The sequence below is a fragment of the Malania oleifera genome, chromosome 4 (assembly GCF_029873635.1).
Source record: "Malania oleifera isolate guangnan ecotype guangnan chromosome 4, ASM2987363v1, whole genome shotgun sequence".
In the NCBI taxonomy this organism is placed as follows: domain Eukaryota; kingdom Viridiplantae; phylum Streptophyta; class Magnoliopsida; order Santalales; family Ximeniaceae; genus Malania; species Malania oleifera.
The window spans coordinates 8806820-8829239 of record NC_080420.1 but is presented as its reverse complement, the minus strand read 5'-3'; the positions used below and the strand labels follow the sequence as shown (position 1 = coordinate 8829239).

The window sequence follows — 22420 nt, the reverse complement described above, 5'->3', positions numbered from 1 at the left end:
TATAGGTATCCTATGCGAGGCCCACAAGACTGTGTGGGGCCCACATGAGTCTCGAAGCCGTGTGGAGGTTTACACGAGTATCGAAGTTATGTAGGGCTCATAAAATCATATAAGGTTTTTTGAAGTTACGTAAGATCCATTTGGGTCTCGAAGTTGTGTGGAGCCCACAAGACCATGTGGGGCCCACATGAGTTTTCAAAATTCAAATTTAATTCTTTTTTAAAAATAAATAATAAAATAAATAAATACTAAAAATAGTTTAAAAGTAATAACAATGATAATAATGATTAAAAATAATAATAAAATAATTAATTAACTAATAAATTAATTAATTAGGTAAGTAATTAATTAAAAATTTATTTAATGAGAATTGTGGCAAGCACTCCCACATGGCATCCATCCCCATCCCATACTCAACCCATACCTTGCCCATCCCTTACCCATTCTTTAATTTTAAAAAATTATAATTTCACTCATCTCCCCACACTTTTATAAATTTCATTTTTTCCCCAAAATTTTCCTATAAATAAGAAGTTCTCAACCTTCATTTTTTACTACAATTTTCCAAGGAAGAGAAGGATTAGTGAGTGAAAGAATTTGTGGTGGAGAGAAAATTTTTGAGTAAGTTCTCACTCACCCACTCTTTCCGATCTCATTTCTTAGAGATAGTTATTGTGTTCATAGCACAAGGTAAAAGAAGAAGGTAAGTAAATTTGATTATGTTAGTTTCTTTCTTATTTAAAATTCATACCCGAGTTTATTTTGTAAGTAAATTTCAATTATGTTACTTAGTTCCATAAAATTTTCATGAGTTTATTTTTACTTATATTTAATTATACCAATTCTATCTGTAACATACTTGCATTTATTTTTGGGTTAAGAAATGTTCTAATCCGCTTGAGTAAATTTTCAGCATTTCTTTCTATTAAAAAAAATTATATATATTTTTAACACAAAAATTGTGTGGCATGAGTTTATTTTTACGTTGCCTTATTCATGAAAATATGAGTAAAGATGAGATTCTCACGAGATTATTTTGAATTGCATAAATTATAATAAGATACTTTTAAAACCCCTTATGGCAAAGCAAGTTCAGAGTTACAGATACTCGGTACCGCAACTTAAAGTTTATACGGATCAGAGTACACTCACACTGTTTACAGAACGGTTATTTATGTTAGTGGATTTCTCCTGAGTGCACACCTGATTCCGAACTAGGACTTAATAATGAAAATCTTACTTAAAGTTTACGTACGTTGATTTAGTTTGGTAGGCCAGCCAGTTAAGTCCAGTTTTCAGACCGCAGAACCCAGTCATGGGGGTAAACATGACTTACCGCAAACAGGCCTGAGGGTGGTTTTTACAATATATGTTTATACATATTTAATTACGTGTACAGAGTTATTAATGAGTTGAAGGAAAAATATAAGTTTATATGAAAATGGTCATTCTTGTGTTTAAATGACGATTTAAAGGAAATGTATAAGGAAAAATATATGTACGTATATAGTTAAATATTTTTACAGTTTTAAAGTTAAAAGTTAAATTTAACGGTCACAGTATATGGTTATTTAATTTTATTGTTATAGTCGATGATAAAAGTTTTATGCATAAATTTTTAAATTTATATTTATTCTAGAAGCAGTTTTGAAATTATAGTATTAAATATTATTCTACGAAATTTTTTAAAAGCTCATTTTGGACACACACTAATAATAATTTTATTTACTTACTGAGCGTCATCTCACCAATCATATTTTTATTTTAGGTAACTCTGAAGGGCATGTCGAAAATCAAACTTAGCAAGCATGCGGGTGGGGACAAAAAATAAAGAATGATTAGAAATATTAGTATGATGTCAGATATTTATGTTTGTGTAATTTTCTTCTTTTGAAATAAATGATTGTAATATGGATAATTAGCGCTCTGGTTTAATAATAATTGAGTTTATTTACATCCGATGTAAATCAATGGTAAAAAGTAAATATCCTAGAGCCTTCGGGGTTGGGGTATTACAATTCAACAGGGCTAGTCTCCCTCTTCAGGCTCGTGTTTGCAATACAACCAATTTGAAATACAATTTTTGCGTACAAGGAAATGCTTCTTATATTAAGCTGATATGTACCAATAAGCTCAATTTAATCAATGCACCTCAATGATGTATGAACTATAAGTTCGGTACTCCATGTGTGCAATTAACGCTCAGAATAATGATTTTATCTAATAAAGCACAAGAGTGTATTCTAAAACTATCTTTGAAACTATGTATCGCTATATCTCAATCACAAGCTTAGGGTTTCAAAGATTACTACCAAAGGTATTCTAAATATCTCTAAACAATACTTTCTTAATATTCAAGCACATGGAGATATTTAAAAATAATCTAATAAAAAGATATTTGCACACACAAAATACAAGCCCAAATGAGTCTTGCAATAACAATGCAAATACCCACTTAGCTATAGGATTTTTCCCACACAAGATTTATCAAATTAAATCGTTGGAGAAATCCTTACTTAACCTTCAATATGAAAATCAAATATTTCAAACAAGATTTTCAAAAGGTCAAGCACAATAGATATTTTTGAAAAACTAGCTTTGTCAAAAATATTTTTCTTCACAACAAAAGACAAGCTTTTGAGTCTTGCAATGAGAATGCAAAGACTCAAAAGCTTAAGAAGGTTTCCCACAAATGAATTTATGAATTAAATCACTGGGAACACCTCTAGGCTTACTCTCACTAAAATCAAAAATCACTGCACTTATATGAGAGTATAAGCACGTAGGAACTATATGGAACAATTCAAAATATTCTCTCTCAAAATGGTTTTGCAATAGAATGATCAATGGAAGAGTATATGACTTTGAGTGTGAAGAGTATGGAAGTAGGGAAGATTTTTGGCCAATAAAATTTTCAGAGAATTTTTTATTAATCTAAAACCCTAATCACTCCTTAATTTTGCAAATGAAAGGCTCTATATAAAAATGGAAAGAATTATAGCTATTGGGGACATATAGGGTATTATTAGGATTGTTTTAAACCATTTTAACACAATTAACCCTATTTAAATATTTTAACCGCGGTAAAAATATTATGGCAACCCGAGAGCACCGATCGACCGAAGGCAAGGTTCGGTTGACCGAGTTGTGCAAGTTCGGTTGACCGGGCAAGATTTGAACTAAAACTTTGGTCGACCGGACATAGTGTACCAAAGGCGATTTTTCTTTTCTGCACGGTTTGGTCGATCGGGAGGTTTTGAACTAAGTAGTTCGGTCTATCGAAGCGTTGGATTCTCCCACGTGTGGGTATGGTTGACTAGGTTGTTGACTTATGATTTTGGCTCGGTCGACCGTATGGTCAATTGATTGACTCAGAGGAAGTTCGGTCGACCAGGTAGAATGAACTGAACCGTGTTCAGTTGACCGGGCAATGGTCAAATAGTTGACTCGATGACCGTTCATTCGACCAACCTATTTGTACTTGTGAAGTACGATCGACCGAACATGCATTTTAAGTACATTTCAGTTCTATTTACTTATATGATCACCCTTTACATATAACCATATATATATATGGGCATGTATGAGTGTCCTAGGGTCATTCTAGGCCTTTTTGAGGACACCAAAAAAATTCGGCGGCAGAAGACCGAAGGGTCAAACTATGGTCTTGAGCTTGTAGTTCCTACATGCATGATATGCATTAAATATTACATACCTTTCTTACTTAAATTTTATAGACCTAAATTAAATTATAATGAAATACAATAAAAATAATCTTCAAGGTTTTCATGCTTTACTTTGTAACAACCTGAAAAATTTTAAATAATTTGAAATAATAAGAAAGATAAAAAGGGAAGGAAGAATAAGTTGGGAAAAGGGGGCATCAATCGTTCGTCGACGAACAGATTGGTCTCGTCGACGAATGTTCTTCTTAGCTCGTCAATGAGGGTACGTGTCTCATCGATGAAGAAATACCAAGAGGGGGTTTTTCACAAACTGAAATTCGTCGACGAGTTCACTATTTCGTCACCGAATTTTGTACAAGACTCGTTGATGAATCGACGTGTCTCGTTGACGAACCCCTGTGTATAAAAAGTGGAATTATTTTCATTTTAGCGTGTTTTTCTGCATGTTCCCCTTCTCTCTCTAGAAATTTCGGCCCTTCCACCTTCTCTCTTTGATTCCAAGCCGGATTTAGCTCAGTTCGATGATCAGAAGCTACCACGAGACTCTTGGGAAGATTCTCTGCAATATAGGCGGAGTAGATCTTTGATTTGAGTAGTTTAGGAAACATCCTAAAACCAAGGTAAGTGAGTTATTTTGGAATTTCTTTAGTAAATATGGTCACTTGGAGCTTAGGAAGTATTATAAGGGTGTCTTGCTAAGGTTTGGGGAATTTGGAATTTTTAATTTTTAGGGTCTCGTTTTGTTGATCTTGGGTCGAATTTCAAGGAGTAGGTAAGGGGGAATATTTTATAATGGTTTTTTCATAATTTTAAACGACTAATTTCAAATATGAATTTTTATATACATACAAGTATAATTTTCTAAACCTTGCTGGTATTGAAAATTATGTTTTTAGATAGATAAATTATATTGGGAAAAATCGTATGGTTTAAAGTATTTTGGTAATTAAATGATTGTGATTAATGTGGAATGAGGAATTATTGAGACTGCGAATTTTGTTTGACTGTGAAGTCTGCCTGATTGAACATACTGATTGATTATGGATACTGATGTGGTATATATTATGGTTGAATTATGGATATGTTGAATGTTTGACTGATGTTGATTTGGAATGTGGTTCGTATAAATTACGATACAGCGTTGGCAGTGGTATAAGGAGGTCGTTATATCGTACCTGGTATAACCATCATATAACGTTGGCAGTGGAATGAGGAGGTCGTTATATGGACGTTTATATTGGGAGGTAAACATTGGCAGTGGTATGAAGAGGTTGTTTACCTATTTACTATGAAAGGAGTGATTGTTTTGTAACCTCGGTGTCTTTACCTGGATACATAACCCGAGGGCTTATTGAGAAAGGTGAGTGCCCTAGTGTTAGCACTATAGCAGAGGGAACTTACTTGTATGGGCGGGTAGATTTCCCTATTCTCGAAAATTAACAATAAAATACTGATGGTTGCGAATATGCGAATGGACGATAATGACGTTGATCTTATGTGATTATGGGTATTACATCTGGGTTACTTGTGGACTTTGTGTACACTTTAGATGGATATTTTAATTGTATTATAAACACTTTAGCCACACACTATTATAAACTATTTCTTCCTTACTGAGAGGTGTCTCACCCCGTCATATGTTAAATCTTTTCAGGTTATCCAGGTGATCGAGCTTAGATAGCTCCAGAGCAGGGTAGTTTTGTGAGTGAGACTTAACCGACTATGCCTTAGTTTTTAAGCTTTATTAAATTTCTGTCAGGTTTTCTATTATAGAGAACGTGGATGTGTGTGAAATGAGTTTGATGATGTATAATTATAGAACTCTGGTATATTATGTTCAGGGTTGCTTTATTATTATCCGTTGTGTGATTGGTATCAGAGACGTGTGTCGTCCTCATAATACTCTGGGCCCCACGTGGCGAGTCCGGGGCGTTACATACTTAATGTGCAATTAGTGTATCTGCAAATATAAACTCGCACATGAATTAGATCGCCATTAAATACATGAGTATTTGTCATTATCAAAACCGGAATATGATCCATAGGGTCAATAGTCGTGTATTCTGGATAAAGCTGATGGTAAAGCTAGCCGATAAGCAACTGACCCCACTCTCTTAAGTATCTCAAATGGGCCAATAAACTTAGGGCTCAACTTACCCTTCCTCCCAAACCTTATAGCTCATTTCAGCGGTGCTATTTTCAGAAACACATGATCTCTTGTATCAAATTCCAATTTTTGACGGCGAGTATAAACATAACTTTTCTACTGACTCTGAGCTGTACTAATTCTATCTCTGATAAGTCAGACTTTATCATACACCTACGGCACTAACTCTGGTCCCAAAACTCGCCTCTCACCCATCTCATCCCAATATATTGGAGAACGACACCTCCTACTATATAACACCTCGTAAGGTGTCATAGCGATACTGGCCTGACAGCTGTTATTATACGCAAACTCAACCAGCGACATATACTAGGTCTAACTACCCCCGAAATCCAGCACACACGCTCGTAGCATATCGTCAAGAATCTGGATCGTCCTCTCTATCTGCCCATCAGTCTGAGGATGAAATGTCGTGCTGAATGATAACTGAGACCCCAAAGCCTCCTGTAATCTCTTCCAAAATCGTGACGTGAAACGTGGGTCTTGGTCCAATACTATAGACACTAGCACACCATGTGATCATTCTATCTTTTGAATATATAATTCTGCTAGCCTATCCATGGAGTAGTTGAATTTGATAGGGATACAATGAGCAGTCTTTGTCAATCTATCTACAATCACCCAATCGTGTTCTGTCCATGCAACGCCGATGGTAAACCTGTCACAAAATCCATAGAAATATGGTTCCACTTCCACTCAAGGATGTGAAGTGGCTGTAACTGTCCCGCTGGTCCCTGGTACTCAGCCTTCACTTGCTAGCACGTCAAACAACGCTCCACGAATTCAACTATCTCCCTCTTCATGCCGTTCCATAGAATGATTCTTGAATATCCAGATACATTTTAGTGCTATTAGGATGCACTGTGTATAGGGGTATGTGAGCTTCCTCTAGGATCATCCTTCTGATATCCACATCTGCAGGCACGCACAGCCTGGTACAAAACCTCAAAGTTCCATCATCTAAAATACTAAATTCCTCTCCCTATCCATCCTGCACTTTAGCTATCAGTTCCACTAATTCTGCGTCATCCTTCTGAGCAGCTTTAATCCTCTCTTGTAGAGTACGCTGTACCACCAAGTAGGCAATAAATGCCTGAGGATTACTCTCTACTAGCTCCACACCAAGCCTCTCCAAGTCCATCTGGATTGGGTGTTGAATTACTGCTGCTAACTGTGCTACTTCACCTGATTTCCGGCTCAGAGCATTAGCCACCACATTCGCCTTCCCTGGGTGATAATTGATGGTGCAGTCGTAATCATAAGTTTCAACCATATTCTTTGCCTCATATTCAACTTCTTTTGTGTGAAGAAATATTTTAGACTTTTATAGTTTGAAAATATTTCACATCTCTCTCCGTACAGATAATGCCTCCAAATTTTCAATGCATGAACCACTGCAGCCAACTCTAGATCGTGGGTCGGATAATTTTGTTTATATTCTTTCAATTGTCTAAAGACATATGCTACAACTCTACCCTGCCGCATCAACACATATCCGAGCCTTTTAAAAAACGCGTCACTGTAGATCACATAATCATCACCTCCTGATGGAATGGTCAATACTGGTGCAGTGACGAGCCTCTGCTTCAATTCCTGGAAGCTCTACTCACAATTATCGTCCCATTCAAACCTGACGTTCTTCCGGGTTAGTCATGTCAAAGGCCCTGACAATCCTGAGAATCCCTTTACAAATCTTCGGTAATAACCCGCTAGTCCCAAGAAACTCCTGATTTCCTAAACATTCCTCAACCTGGCCCAATTCACCACTGCCTCTATTTTGTTGGGATCTGCTGAAATTCCGTATCTTGATATAACATGCCCCAAAAATGCAACTTTCTCTAACTAGAATTCACATTTACTAAACTTGGCATACAATTTCCTTTCCCTAAGCATTTGAAATACTAGCCTTAAGTGCGTCTCATGCTCCTCAAAACTCCTCGAGTAGACCAGTATATCATCAACGAAAACCACAACGAACTGGTCTAAATACTGATGAAATATTTTGTTCATCAAATTCATAAATACAGTATGAGCATTTGTTAGTTCGAATGGCATGACAAAAAATTCATAATGGCCATACCGCGTCCAGAATGCTGTCTTAGAGATGTCCCCTGCCCTGACTTTTACCTGATGGTACCCAGAGTGTAGACCAATCTTTGAATAGACTTGTGTACCTTAAAACTGATCAAATAAGTCATCTATACAGGGTAGAGGATACCTGTTCTTAATTGTTACTTTGTTTATTTCCCTATAATCTATGCACATCCTCATAGTCCTGTCTTTCTTTTTCACAAATAAAACTAGAGCTCCCCAGGGCGATACACTAGGTCTGATAAACCCTTTATTCAATAAATCCTACAACTGATCATTTAATTCTCCCAATTCTACTCGAACCATTCGATAAGGAGCTTTAGAGATCGGTGTCGTCCCTGGAAGTAGATCGATAGAAAAATCAACCTCGCGGTCATGAGGCAACCCGGGTAGTTCCTTTGGAAAAACGTCAAGAAAGTCCTTTACCATTAGTGTACTGACAAGCTTCAATTCATTTCCTTTCACCTCCTTTACATTGGCCATAAACCCCTAACGTCCGTCCAGGAGTAGTCTTTTTGCCTATATGGTTGACACTAACTGAGGCAGGGAATGCACCCGCGACCCCACAAATATGAATTCTTGCTTTCCTGGTGGTTTGAATATCACTTCTTTTTTATGGCAATCGATACTGGCATAGTTAGCCACCAGCCAGTCTATACCCAGTATTACATCGAATCCATGCATGTTTAGCACAATTAGGTCAGTTGGTAATACTCTTCCTTGAATATCTATTAGATAGCCTTTGAGCACCCTACGACACTTTACCACTAACACTGTCGGTGTAACTACTGACAATTCAACATCTAATATTTGTGTCTCAACACCAGAAAGTTTAACATATCCCGCAGACACAAAAGAGTGGGTTGCACCTGAATCAAATAAAACAATTGCTTGATATGATAGAGCAGAAAGGGTACCTGTCACGACGTCACCTACGGACTCTGCGTCTCCCAGCGTCAAAGCATAAACCCTCGCCAGGGCTACATTCCTCTGCTAGCCTCCACAGGGCGCCTGATAACCTACCTGATACGGTTTGGGAGTAGGAGCGGTACCAAGTGGATTAGGGAAATCTCGTGCTAAATATCCCGATCCACCACAATGATAGCATACACCTCTCCCTACTCGGCACTCTCCTAGATGTTTCTTTCCACACGTCTGAAAAACTGGGTAGATTTGCATACCCTGAGCCTCACGGCCCCTCATCTCCTGCTTCTATCCCCTACCATAATTACCTCTCCTCCACGAACCACGACCAGACCCCTACTGAAAACCTAAAGATGTGGACCTCTTCTTCTGTCCTTGTTCCTCTGTACCCATCCGCTCACTAGCCTCTGCCACAACTGCTTTGTCTACCAACTCAGCAAATTCATGTACTTTCAACATCGCTACCTATTTATATATTTCATGTCTTAAACCTCTTTCAAACTATCTCACCTTCTTTGCCCCATTGGGAATGATATACGGGGCGAAACGGGACAACTCTATAAACCTCGCCGTGTACTACTGGACTGATTGCTATCCCTGCTTCAAATTCAAGAATTCCTCTACTTTGGCCTCCTTAGTAGTGGCTGAAAAGTATCTATCGAAGAACAACTCTCTAAACCAGCACCAAGTCATAGCAATAGGTACTGCCCTCTGTTCCTCCAATAGTTTTACCGCAGTCCACCATCTCTTGGCTATAGATGGCAAATAAGACCCTCTGCTCCTCCATATACTGCAGCACCGCTAATACTTTCTCTATTTCCTACATCTAGTTTTCGGCGATTGTAGGATCAGCTCCTCCTGAAAATGACGGAGGATTCATCTTGGTGAATTTCTCTATCGTACACTCGTGGCGTGTAGACGGACCTCCTTGCTCCTTGGAGCTTCGTGCAATCTCAATCATGACCTGCTGAGCTACACTGCGTAATACCGCATTTGAATCAGCCCCACCTGCACCCGAGGGCCTTGCACCCTTACTACCGCTCACATGAGCACTACCACCCCCAGGGTCCATCTTGAAAAGACAATAAACATGGCTTAGGGACCCTATTCTTATAATTTACGTATCTAACCTCTATCTTAACATCCTTAACTTAATTCAAGTTTCAGTCCTACACTTTAGAAACATAACTCGACAATAGTTTACTATGGCTTTCTTGAAATCGTCATCCTAGGAAAAACATAGAAACCACCACGGAAGTCCAGCCTCCAAACTGCAGAACAAAACCTCAAATCCTTCTCCTATACTCTGGTATTATTTTCGCTACACTCTAAAGTCTATAGAACCTAGCAACCTAGGCTCTAATACCAAACTATAACGACCTGCCTATTTATCCATACATACATATATATATATATATATATATATATATATATATATTAACATAACCACATACATAATAACTCTAATATCCTGCTAAACTGATATAGTCATGATCAACTCGGACCCATGGGTACTGAGGATATGCCTGTTATACATGTAACGACCTACTTAATTTACTACATAATTAATCATATAATAAAATCAACCCGAACCCGTGGGTAGCGGGGATACACCTGTCATACACAGCGAAAACCTAAGCAACAGTAAAAATAAATTACATTACAGTCTCCAAACCATAAATTGCATAATACTAGAGTTATCTACAATCCACCATAATACTGTATATATATATATATATCCATCCTCTAAACATCAAAATATACGTCAAGGATCTTTCAACAAAAACCTACTGATCCTAGCTAAAAAACTTATCCTCCTAGTGAGGTAGTATAACTGTATCAATGGCGACCTCGGTCCACCGGTCTTTCTGGGTTTTTTGAAATAGTTTAAGCTGGGGTGAGACACCTCTCAGTAAGGGAAAATAAACTAAATACAGTTGTATGGTAACATGAATATTTACGTGCTATAATAAATATACAGTACATGTCACATGCTTGAAAACACTGATAATATCATAACTAAATAAACATACAGTTTCATAATTTTACTAAATCATACTGTATTTAACTGTTCATAAAATCATTTGATATAACTAGTAATTCTGAAATTTACTCAGGATAAATAGTTAGTTGATGTCATGTATTACCCCCCAAGATGGGTTGTGTAACCCGAAGGCAAGACCCGACAATGGCAGACCGACCACTGCTGAGTTAAAAATGTCTGTAAGTATGATGGGCCCGCCACACCCTGGTCCAAACTGCCGGGTGGACGTCTACAACTCTACATTGAAAGTCACATCAATTAGCTATCTCCCACCCCCTCTACTTGTAGGGGCAGTTAGCACATGTCTGGACTGAATTGTTTAGCTACGGTATCGTGCTCCTAAAATTGATTTGAATTATCATCCGGATTCTGATATTATATAATATATGATAATATACTGTTTAAGCATAAATAGATTGATAGCATTTTTTGATTTTTTATAATAACATAAATAAATGTGGCCTTGCGCCGATTACATTCATAACTGCGGCCCTGCACCGAAAACATTCATAGCTGTGGCCTTGCGCCGAATACATACATAATCCATGACCTTGCGCCAGCTATCAATCACGGCCTTACGCTGAACATATCATATATACTGATTTGAATAAATATATTGTTTATCACGTATTCTGAATTCATAATGTATTACATTGTTATTCCTAAAATAACTATAAATATGCTTTTTCTGTAAACTTGATTTAACATAATACAATTTGAGTAAAATAATATTCATGCACACAATGCTGATTAAAACCATAAATTTCATTCTGAAATCATATTTCCTGTATAACAACAATATTTTCCCAAATATGCATTTTTACCAACATACTCATATATACAATACATGCTTCCTGAAAATTTAATTTGCTAATAAGTAATAATAATTTTCATGGAAAATAACTGCTTTAATTTACTCCCTTACCTGACTTATGAAAAGTCCCTATAATATCTAGTCTTACACCCGTAGGCTTCCCCGTTCAACACCCTAAAAATAACATTTCCTAGAACAAAAGTTTAGTCGAGTACTACATTTTTCTACAACTGTAGGAAAGGAAAATATTGAGCAAAAAGCCTTACCTTGAAGTTGGGATGAAATCCAAGTTAATCCCACCAGTGATCCACTCCAACATATTTGAAGAGAACTCTCCCAGGAGTGCCGTGGTGGACTCGAATCGTCGAACTGACGAGAATCTAGCCCGAAATCTTAGAGAGAAGGAGGAAGGGACGAATAGGAGAGAGAGAAGAGGGAAAAAAAATCATATTTAGGCTATTTATACACTGGCCTTCATCGACGAGGTTAAGAAGAAAATTCATCTATGAATGCTTATTCCTCGTCGACGAAATTCAGAATTGAAATATAGCCTCTCGGTATCTTCTTGTCGACGAGACACGTGTCCCCGTCAATGAGGCCCTCATGTGCGCTCATCAGCGAACTCCTTGTGTTCATCGATGAGACCCTATTTAAAATCCTCATTTTCTCTCATTTTCCTATTATTAAATTACAATAATTATTCAGGTCTCTACAATACATCTTTGATACCTAAACAACGAAAAATATAAATTACATACATGTCATACAACAATGGGCACAATACCAGAATTCTACTGAACCTGTCATATATGTACAATCATCCACAAAAGGACCAAAAAGTACCCTAGGGTCATATCGCAAAAACCATTCTGACCCTACTCTACTATTTACCCTTCTAACAGGATAGTTCGATCAACCTTTACTGCTGCGGAGCTTTATCCACCCTTCTATTTGGATTTCCTGGAATGCTTGTAATGTTGGGGTGAGATATCTTTTAGTAAGGAAATAAACTAATATCAGTGTGTGGCAACTTGAGTATTATCGTGTTTAAACATGAACTGTACATAATACGTATATAACTGATGAAATTGGCTATATAAATTTTGAGTAAAACATGATTCATCATATCATAATGAATTTCATAATACATATCGTACTACTTTCTGTAATCATGTCAAACATCTTCTATAACTGTACAATACTGAAATAATACCCAGGATGGATAAGCAACTAGTGTCATGTCTTACCCCTCCCCACATGACAGGGTTGTGCGACCTGAAGGCAGAACCTAACAATGGCTGGCCGACCACGCTAAGTCAACATAAGTCTATAAGTATGATGTGCTTGTCTCACTTGTTCCGGACTACCAGGGGAACATCTGCACTACACTGAAGCCACATCGATTGCCATCTCCCACACTCTATCTGAGATGTATGGTAGCACTAACATAAACTTGAACTTATACATATAGTTACGGTACCGTGCTTTGAAATACTAAACTAAGTCATCTTGATTCTGATAACATATAGTACATTTCATATTACTGATACATAGTTGTTTCGTATTTCTGAGTAATATCTAACATGATCATGTTTCCATGAATTCTAACATATCATACATAATTACGAATCTACGCCGATCGTAAATCACGACATCTACACCAGCCATATCATAACATATAAATCACGACATCTACACCGACCATGTCATAACATATAAATCATGAAATCTACGCTGACCATATCATAACTTACTGAACATGTATTTTCTGCACTGTTTAACATAATATTTTAAACCGTAGTTTCTGTACTGCTTTCATGGTTTTTCTAAAAACTATCGTAACCTGCTTATTATGGAAAAATCATATTATTCTGGTATAACATAATTTTCATGGAAATCTATACTCATGCCACACAAATAAGAATAATATTCTAAACATAAAATCTGATCTGAAATCATATTTTCTGAAAAGATGTATTAAATCTATTTTCCTGTTCAACAACAGTATTTTCAAACCCTATACTATACATATATAATTTCTGAAAATAAATGTTGTATATTCATAAATAATTTCACGAAAAATGCTGAGTTAGTTTTCCCCTTACGTGACTTACTAAGAAGCCCACAAATCTAAATAAACCTACTAATGTGTGTGTTCCTAACTCAACACCCTGAAATTCACATTTCCCAACAAATCAACATATACTTGTATAACACCTTCCAACACATTCCCCTCAGTTTAGAAATACCCAATAACTTATAAAACTTAAAATAACTAATTTACCTAAATTTTGGGATGGTGCCCAAATACTCCAAATCAAAATTCTAATCCGGTAATATTGTAGAGAATCTTCTTAGGAGTAACGTGGCAGCTTCCGATCATCGAACCGGCGAGAATCAAAGCCGTAATCCTAGAGAGAAGTCAGAGGGACAAATTTTAGAGAGAGAGAGAGAGATTTGCATGCAGGTTTCTCGCTAGAAATGTGATATGAGTTTATTTATAGAGTGTTGTCCACGTGGCCTCGTCGACGAGCCGCGTCTCCTCGTCGACGAGTCCAAAAAGAAGTTCATCGACAAAGACTATGGGTTCATCGATGAACTCGCATGCCCTCAATCCTGCTCTTGGTTTCTCTTCATCGACGAGACACGTGTCCTCGTTGACATCCCAAGTGGCCACTCATAGACAAATATTCTATGCTCATCGACGAGTTCCTGTTGAGCCCCCTTGGAAAAATCCTTTTTCTCTCTTTTCCTTTATTATTTAATTACTATAATTCTCTGGGTCTCTACAAGGTTGGTGTTGTAGGATGGGTGCTATAGGTTGGTGTATTAACTACAAATCTGTAGTGTTGCTTAAAACGATTATAAATGGAAGTTCAAATTTGTTACTTAATCTATTTTAATGAAATTTCAGGTTATTTGTTAATTTGTCTTAATATAAAATGAACTTTCTAGTTTGTATAATTGTATGATTTAGCTCCAATAGATATGAAATATCTAGTTGAATGTTTTAATTATGCCTTATATGCATATAGTAAGGGAGATAAAATTTTCATCTTATTCAAAAATACACATAAATTAAGGGGGAACTTACAATTATATCCTATGAGAACACCAAGGGTTTGCCATCATAAAAAATGGGGAGATTGTTTGCCTAAGTGGTTACATGATCCTAATTGTCATATTTTGATGATAACAACCCATTAGTGGTTCTTAGTTAAACTAATTTTTGCATACTAAGCTCTGGCATGTAAGTGGTGAAATCACACAGATTTGGATTTTGTACAAAGATCAAGTGAACATTCTCACAGGCAAAGATTGAGTCAACACTCAAATAGGCAAAGATCAAGATGACACTCAATCGGAAGAGCTCAAGCACATACCAATGGAAGCTTATGTAGAAACATATATAATTGGGAGTGTTTGAGGTAGTATTTGTTGTAATTTTTGTAGTTTTGTTTCACACATGTTTATTGAGCAAGAGTCGAGCAAATTGCATATGCATACTAGGACATAAGAGTATATACGATTTCACTAAGTCATAAGTTTTATACTCATGGTTTTCAAAGACAAAATAAAGAGTTTAACAAAAATATTCTATACTCAAATGTATTTTTATGGGATAAATTTTAAATCATATTAGTATTATATTCTTTTAAAGACTTGGTTCCGGTTGGGTTTAAACCTTTTCCATGCACCTTAAAATAAAGATATTGAAGAAACAAGGCAAACCGTGGATGATTTGGCCAAGTGCATTGATGGTTTCAGGCAGAGAGCTAAACAATTTTTTGCCTGAGAAACCGTCGATGGTTTGGGGAAAACCGTCGACGGTTTGCATTAGGTTCTGAACCCCAACAACCATAAAACGACTAGTTTTCAAAGTATTAAATTGTTTTATTAGCCCAACTGCCATATAACGGCTAGTAGCCCAATTTGCCTGTAAATATAAGTTTAAAGACTTGTTTAAATATTGATCTTAGTGATTAACATTTATTGATTATCATTTCCAAGCACACCAAATTTTAGTTCATCATTTTTGTGCTCAAAATCTCTCTTACTCTCTAATCTTTGTTGAGATTCATTTCTTGAGAGATTAGGAATTGTTTGTATTGTATTAAATATCCGTTCATTCAAGGAGTTTTGTTTGTAATTTATTTTTATCTTGTAAGGGTTCTCTGAGAACCAAATACTAAAGGGATTGGTTCCCTTGTTTGAGCTCTTTGTGAGCAATAAGGGCTGGTTCCCTTGTTGGGGCTCTTTGTGAGCAATTAGGATTGGTTCTCGTGTGAAGGTTCTTGATGAACCAAATTGCAAAGGTTCTTGGTGAACCTTACTGAAAGGCTCTGGGCGAGCGAAAGGGATTTTTTCCTGTGTGTAAAGGCTTCTCTGTTGGTGAAGGAGGTTGATAGTGGATTGAGAATCCTTGAGTGTGTCTCAAGGCATGGACGTAGGCAAGGTTAATATCGTTTGTCAAGCTTCTCTTCCCCATACTCTTTAATTTACGTATTGTGCATGATTTATACTATTTATATTATGATATAATTGCTTGCATTTTGCCAAGATTTTATATTTTGTAGAGGAAAACCAAAATATGGAAAAGAGTCCATTCACCGCCCCTTTAGACTTGACTCTAGGGCCAACATAGTTCCTGTGCATTTTTTACTATCAAACGAAAAGTACCTTAGGAATTCAATCCTCGGTTACTATGTGTATATATAACCTTATATGAAAATCCCAAAATACTCTCATATGATAATACAGTTACATTGCTCCCTGACTAAAACGTACTGTATCGTACCATCGAGCCCCCTTTAAGTCCTCCCATATGTAACAAGTTTCAAGTTGATACTCTTTAAATATGAGTTATAACTCAATAACAACGTTACTATTTTATTTTCATGACACGTAGGTTCCATTGTAATGGATTCTAATTATGGGTCATGTTGTCAACCAATTAAATTGCCCAAAGTGGTTAGTTTTGCTAACTTTAGGCGTCGTTAACAAGATAATTCTTCGAAAGTTAATTGCACTTAATTTCTTTACACCTCTATTCTTGTTTATTGATTGTTTCTCTTTCTCAAATGTTTCCATATCTTAATTTTGAATGTAGTTTTGATCCCCCCCACCCAACATACAAATTAGTGATGTCCAGTTGTCTATTATTCCTAATTGATTCATAAGAATAGTCTAAAAACAAATCAAAGTTGTTTAGTTTTCAATTCCCTATATCCTCCAATATATGATTAGTACTCCTCAATTTACTTATCTACCTAAAAGATTAAATTTCTCTTATTCAACCCAACCCTTTCAAAAATCAACATAATTTCATTACTTTATTTTATCATTTTTTTTTGTAGATCATGGCTTGTTTTTCAATTAAAACTTCGAAAATTTTGGACACCAATGTGCAATAGAGCTTGAATTGCAACATACAAGTATACTCGTATGTGGCAAAAGAAGCAAAAGAAGTAAACTCTTTGTTACCATAGCTTCAAAATCTTCGTTGATGTGGGGTTCAACAACCATGAATAGCATGAAAGAGGTCGGAGAAATAGGGGAGAGGGACAACACTACTAGGGTACTTTTTTAGGACGTGTTAGTCGGTGAATAGTGTATTATCATAGTTATCCTTTATCATGAAATTCATTTTCACCAAACTAGGTAGGAGGGTAATGTAGAATATGCTCGATCCCTATACATAGTAGAGGAGTTGAATCAAAATTTTTGTAAACCATAGCTTGATTTTCAAACAATATTCTACAAAATTTGGACACAAAAGAGTAATAGAACTTGTGTTAGAAACAAGCTCTTTTCCATGGCTTCAAAATCTTCATATGTGAAGGATTCAACTTCAACAGCCATGAAAGACAAACGCAAAAGGATTAGGAAGAAAGGGGCACGGGGAGAGTCTTCATGGAGTTTTTTCTTTTTTTGGTTTTTTTATATAAAAATATTTAATAAATGTACAGGGGGAACTTTATTTTCAACTTTGATACTTTCTAAAAGTTGCTGGATGGTCTAGCGTCTTTTGCCTAAGAGAGCCACACATTGTTTGACGCATGGTAGCAAAAAATGCTAGACCATCTAGCGTCTTTTGCTATGGTTTTTCAATGTCTTCCTCCTCCGTTTTTCTCGCGAATTGCAGAGCAGGCCAAGGGAGGGCAGACAAAAGGACGACTGACCGACCAGACGATCTGACGCTGCAATAGGTCACCGTTGCTTCAGATTGAAGATGCGACCATTGTGAGACAAGGGAGAACCCAAACGTTGGGCAAGTTATTATATAAAGGGGAGATAAGGTATGTTTCCTCAATTTAAACTCTCTTGACAATAAAAATTTCAAAGAAATTTCTAAGGTTATTATTCTATATTAATATTTTTGGTCCCGAAGAACCAAACCAGACCAAACGATCTCAATATGCAAGGACGAATAATAGAATAGCATGGTGAATGATAATCAAAGGAGGATATTTTGGTAATTTCATGCATTACATCCTCACATGCGAAACGCCCCGCTGCCATCATTATTACCGCGCCTCTATGGTGCAAATTCAAATTCAAACGAGAATCCCCTACTTGCAAATATTTCACTTTCGGACGTTTCTTATCAAAGCAACGACACCCACGCCGCAAAAAGATCGCAGAGAGCGAAAAATGGAAGGAGATCAAGACCAGCGACCCTGTCCGTCGCCGGCGCCCCACCCTTCTTCTTCAACCCTTCTCAGGGACATCTCAAATTTCAAAACCCCAAAACGCCCCTTCTCTCAAAACCCTTCTCATTTCCACTCTCCCCACCCCCAGTTCTTCACCGCCTCCAAACAGACCCCCACTTCTTCTTCCTCTTCGCTCTCTTTCCGCCGCCGCCGCCCTTCGCTTGCTCCGTCCACGGCCCGCTCCAAAGCCGCCCGCCGCCTGAAGGCCTTCGAGCTCGAACAGTCTCAGTCCTCCCGGAAGGCCCAGATCAAGAAAGAGAGGTCCCTCAAGTGCTTGTCCAAATCCCTCACTGTTTGGCTTAATTTCTTGCTTGAGAATCCCAAATCCTGCGGTTGTGATCTTCCTGGGTCGAATGGCGGGGACTCGGTGTCCGCGAACGGAAAGAGGGACAGCTGGCCGGCCGGCGCGGTTGGGATTGATGGAATGTGGAGGAGCCCAAAACGCCAGAGGGATTGCTCGTGGCGTGCTGCCGATCTCGAGACGCCGGAATTTCCGAATTCTATGTTTCTGCCTTTGCAGTCTTCGCTGCGGGATGTTTGTAGTTTTGACGATCTGAAGCAGCGAATGAGGGTCTATTTGAGTTTGGGCAGTTGCAAGGAGATCTTCAAAGTGATGACTCAAGTGACGAAGGTTTGGTCTCTAAAAATTTCTGTCTAAATTTTAATCTTGTTGGTATATTTATCACCTTTGACTGTTAAGTCAACACAGTTGCATTTGGATTGGTTCATATTCACTAACTTTTAGTACATTTGTATTGCCCGTCAAGTGGCTGCAATCGTTAAGTTGTACTTGATGTTTTATTTCTCAGAACACTGATGACGGTAGACTAAAAATGAAGACTCATTGTCCAATAGTAACTGATGTTGGAATGAAGGAAAAGGCAATAAGGGTTCTCATGTGTTATAGCCCAGTATGGCTCCGAATTGGACTTTACATTATTTTAGGTGGTGATTCCTTGTTGCCCAATGGAGATGTTGGTTCTGAGCAAGAAATTGTGTTTCTGAAAATGGTAATTGAGAAGCAGTTTTTCTTGCATGCTGGCCTTGCAAAAGCTTATGCTTACAACAAGTTGGTTGATGGTCTTTACAGACCTGGTTACTTTGAAAAGTTGGGGAATGTTCTGTTAAAGAGATTTTTGTTACTCGTTCTTATACTCGATCGAGCTAAATCCCAGGGCACTCTTCCTATTAAGCATGGTATAGATGGAGTTGATGGGGGTTCTCCTCTTCTGTTTACTCGGCAATGTAACATTAAATCAAGTTGTCAAATGATAAATGGTAATAATCCTGATTAATAGTCAAATTAATAATCCAAATTAATATTTCTTATGATCATTCTGTGTGGTTGCAGTTTTTTCCTTACCAGTTGTGGGATTGACTTTTCTTTCTGGTTTGAAATTAGAGTTATTGCCGACGGATGTGATGCATGGGGAAGGTAATCTTCTTGCGCATCTAGTGATGGTAGGGTACAAAGTATCTTACCAACAGGTAAGCTGCGTACATAATCTTTGAATTTTGACCTAAATCCAAGTACATTTAGGGTGGGGAAAATATCTGCAAATAACAATTGGTACTTTTTACGACAATCTTTAGGATCTTATACACTGATGATGGGTCATGAAGTCCATTCATTCTTCATCATATGTTGCATAAGCATATAATTTTTATCATAGGTAAAAATTTCAATTTAATGCATTTTTAACGTTGCAGTGCCCCCTTATTGAATACGACTTCAGCTTAACAGACTTGTTTGACGATCTACGAGATGGAGTGCGGCTCTGCAGAGCTATCCAGCTCTTGCAACAAGACTGTTCTATTCTCATGGTTGGCTTCCTTTATGTAAATGTTGCTGAGTTTAGGTAGTTTATCAGCTAGCCTTTGTAATTTTGTTGCTTTTCTATGTGGGCAGAAAGTGATAGTTCCATCAGATACCCGCAAGAAGAATTTGATAAATTGTGGCATTGCCCTGCAATATCTTAAGCAGGCTGGTGTTCCATTATATGATGAAGACGGAATGATGATTGTCGGGGAAGATCTTGCTAATGGAGATAAAGAACTAATGCTTTCCTTGCTCTGGAACATGTTTGTTCACTTGCAGGTGTGTTGTTCCTTTCCTCCCAATTTCTTAAATCACTTTTGTCTATACCTTTTTTAAAATAGGTGAACTGTGGTTTTACCATTGAGAAATAATATTACAGCAGGGAAACTTTTTGTGGCAAATGCATGCACATTTATCTCATTCACAAGTTTCTCATATTTGATGAAGTTGATGCATTAATGAAATTGTATTACGATTTAAGTTTGCTCAGAACTCTGGTGTGATTGTCTGCACATCTTAACTCCAGTTGTAATATTAACTGAAGCTGTTACCTAACCTGCAGCTACCTATTCTTGTCAACAAAACACTTTTATACGAGGAAATCTACAAAATCCGTGGAGTTGATGCGGTATGTTCAATTTAGATAATTTGGCTTGAATTTGGGTTGTTCCATAATTAAAACTTGACAGTGAACAAGATTTCAGATATTACTTTCTATTTCTGAATTGAAGACTGGTTTTCAAATTACTAATGTAATGATGCTAAAAATATTAGGCAACACTGAAAGCAAATTCAGTTTTGAGTCTTTCGTTAAGGTCCTTTGACTTAATATTTCAGACCCTTTGTGCAAAGTATCAAATGCATTGAGTCAAGAAATGGGAGGGTGAGCCTTGACTCAACAATAGGGTGTCACATATCCAAACGTCATATGTTCAAACCATGGAAACATTCTCTCATAATATGGGAGTAAGACTGTATATATTTTGCCCTCCTTAGAGACTAATGTTGTGGGGGCCTTGTGCACTAGGTGTTACATTTTTTGTTGAGTTAAGAAACCATTGATGTATTGAGTTCTTAGTATTTAAGAAAGAGTTATCAAACTGGTCTGTGAGGTATCTTTTCAGTTTCAACCTTATGGAATTGCAAATGCAGCTTTATGAACTTTTATCTTCTTTGCTACTCTACAGGACCCCCCAAATTATGATACTTCCACATATTTGGAAATGATTTTGACTTGGATCCAGGTATCACCTTTACATAATTAATGCAATTGGATAGTCTTCACTATATCATGAATATTGTGTCAGTGCAGCTTAATATGCTGAACACATTTTCTAATTTGTTTGTCTCTTTTAAATGTATTGTGTAAATTGAAACACTTGATCACATTGATAATCTCTCCCTCTATTTATAATATGTGCCAAGTACATCAAAATGACCATAATAGCCTTGCTAACTCTGAGTTATTAACGTAGGCAATAATACTAAATAGTCAATAACCAATAATACTCTCCCTCAAGCTAGAGCATAAATATCATATGCTCCTAGCTCATTACGAATCAATTTAACTCAAGCAACCCCTAAAGCTTTAGTGAGCAAATTAGCGAGTTGGTGTCTGGACTTCACATGAGTGGTTTCAATGAGCTTTTGTACAACTTTCTCGTGAAAAAAATTATAGTCAACTTCAATATGCTTCGTTCTCTAGTGGAAGATCGGATTGAGGGCAATATAAATAGCAACTTGATTATTAGATATCAACTCATAGGCTTAGACAATTGAAAACGAAGTTCTTCCAACATGTTCTTCAACCAAACCAACTCACGTGTAGTGTGTGCCCTGACTCTCTATTCAGGCTCAACACTTGAAGTGGCCACAACAACATAGATCTTACTCTTCCAAGGTACTAGGTTACCACCAACAAACACATAGTACCCAGTTGCAGATCTCCCATCACAAAGTGAGGATTTTTGGGAAGAAGAATAACCATTCTTATTGAATTTCAAGAGACACGATTACAAGATAAATAGTAGAGGAAGGCCACCAAATTAGGAAATCAAATCACCACAAAGTTAGCAAATCAAATCACCACAAAATCAGAAAATCAAATAGTAGATCTCTAGGCTAGAAAATAGGAAATTGAAACTACTAGAAACTGAAATAGT

General features: G+C 37.0%; 1 protein-coding gene across 5 annotated transcripts in view; it reads left to right on the top strand.

The window, feature by feature from the left end:
• The first annotated feature begins 18287 nt into the window (after positions 1-18287).
• The window catches only part of LOC131154486 (uncharacterized), a 35715-nt gene continuing 31582 nt past the window's right edge, over positions 18288-22420 (top strand). For 3 of the 5 annotated variants that reach the window (XR_009136450.1, XM_058107293.1, XM_058107292.1), the window contains exons 1-7: positions 18332-19070; positions 19249-19717; positions 19791-19927; positions 20150-20263; positions 20349-20537; positions 20821-20886; positions 21446-21502. Coding sequence is in view for 4 of the 5 variants with exons in the window: in XM_058107293.1 (XP_057963276.1) it covers positions 18381-19070; positions 19249-19717; positions 19791-19927; positions 20150-20263; positions 20349-20537; positions 20821-20886; positions 21446-21502 (1722 nt within the window). In the remaining variant the exon portion in view is untranslated. Of the gene's footprint in view, positions 19071-19248; positions 19718-19790; positions 19928-20149; positions 20264-20348; positions 20538-20820; positions 20887-21445; positions 21503-22420 lie in introns of all 5 variants that reach the window. The other 2 variants (XM_058107294.1, XM_058107295.1) reach the window with 2 other exon arrangements.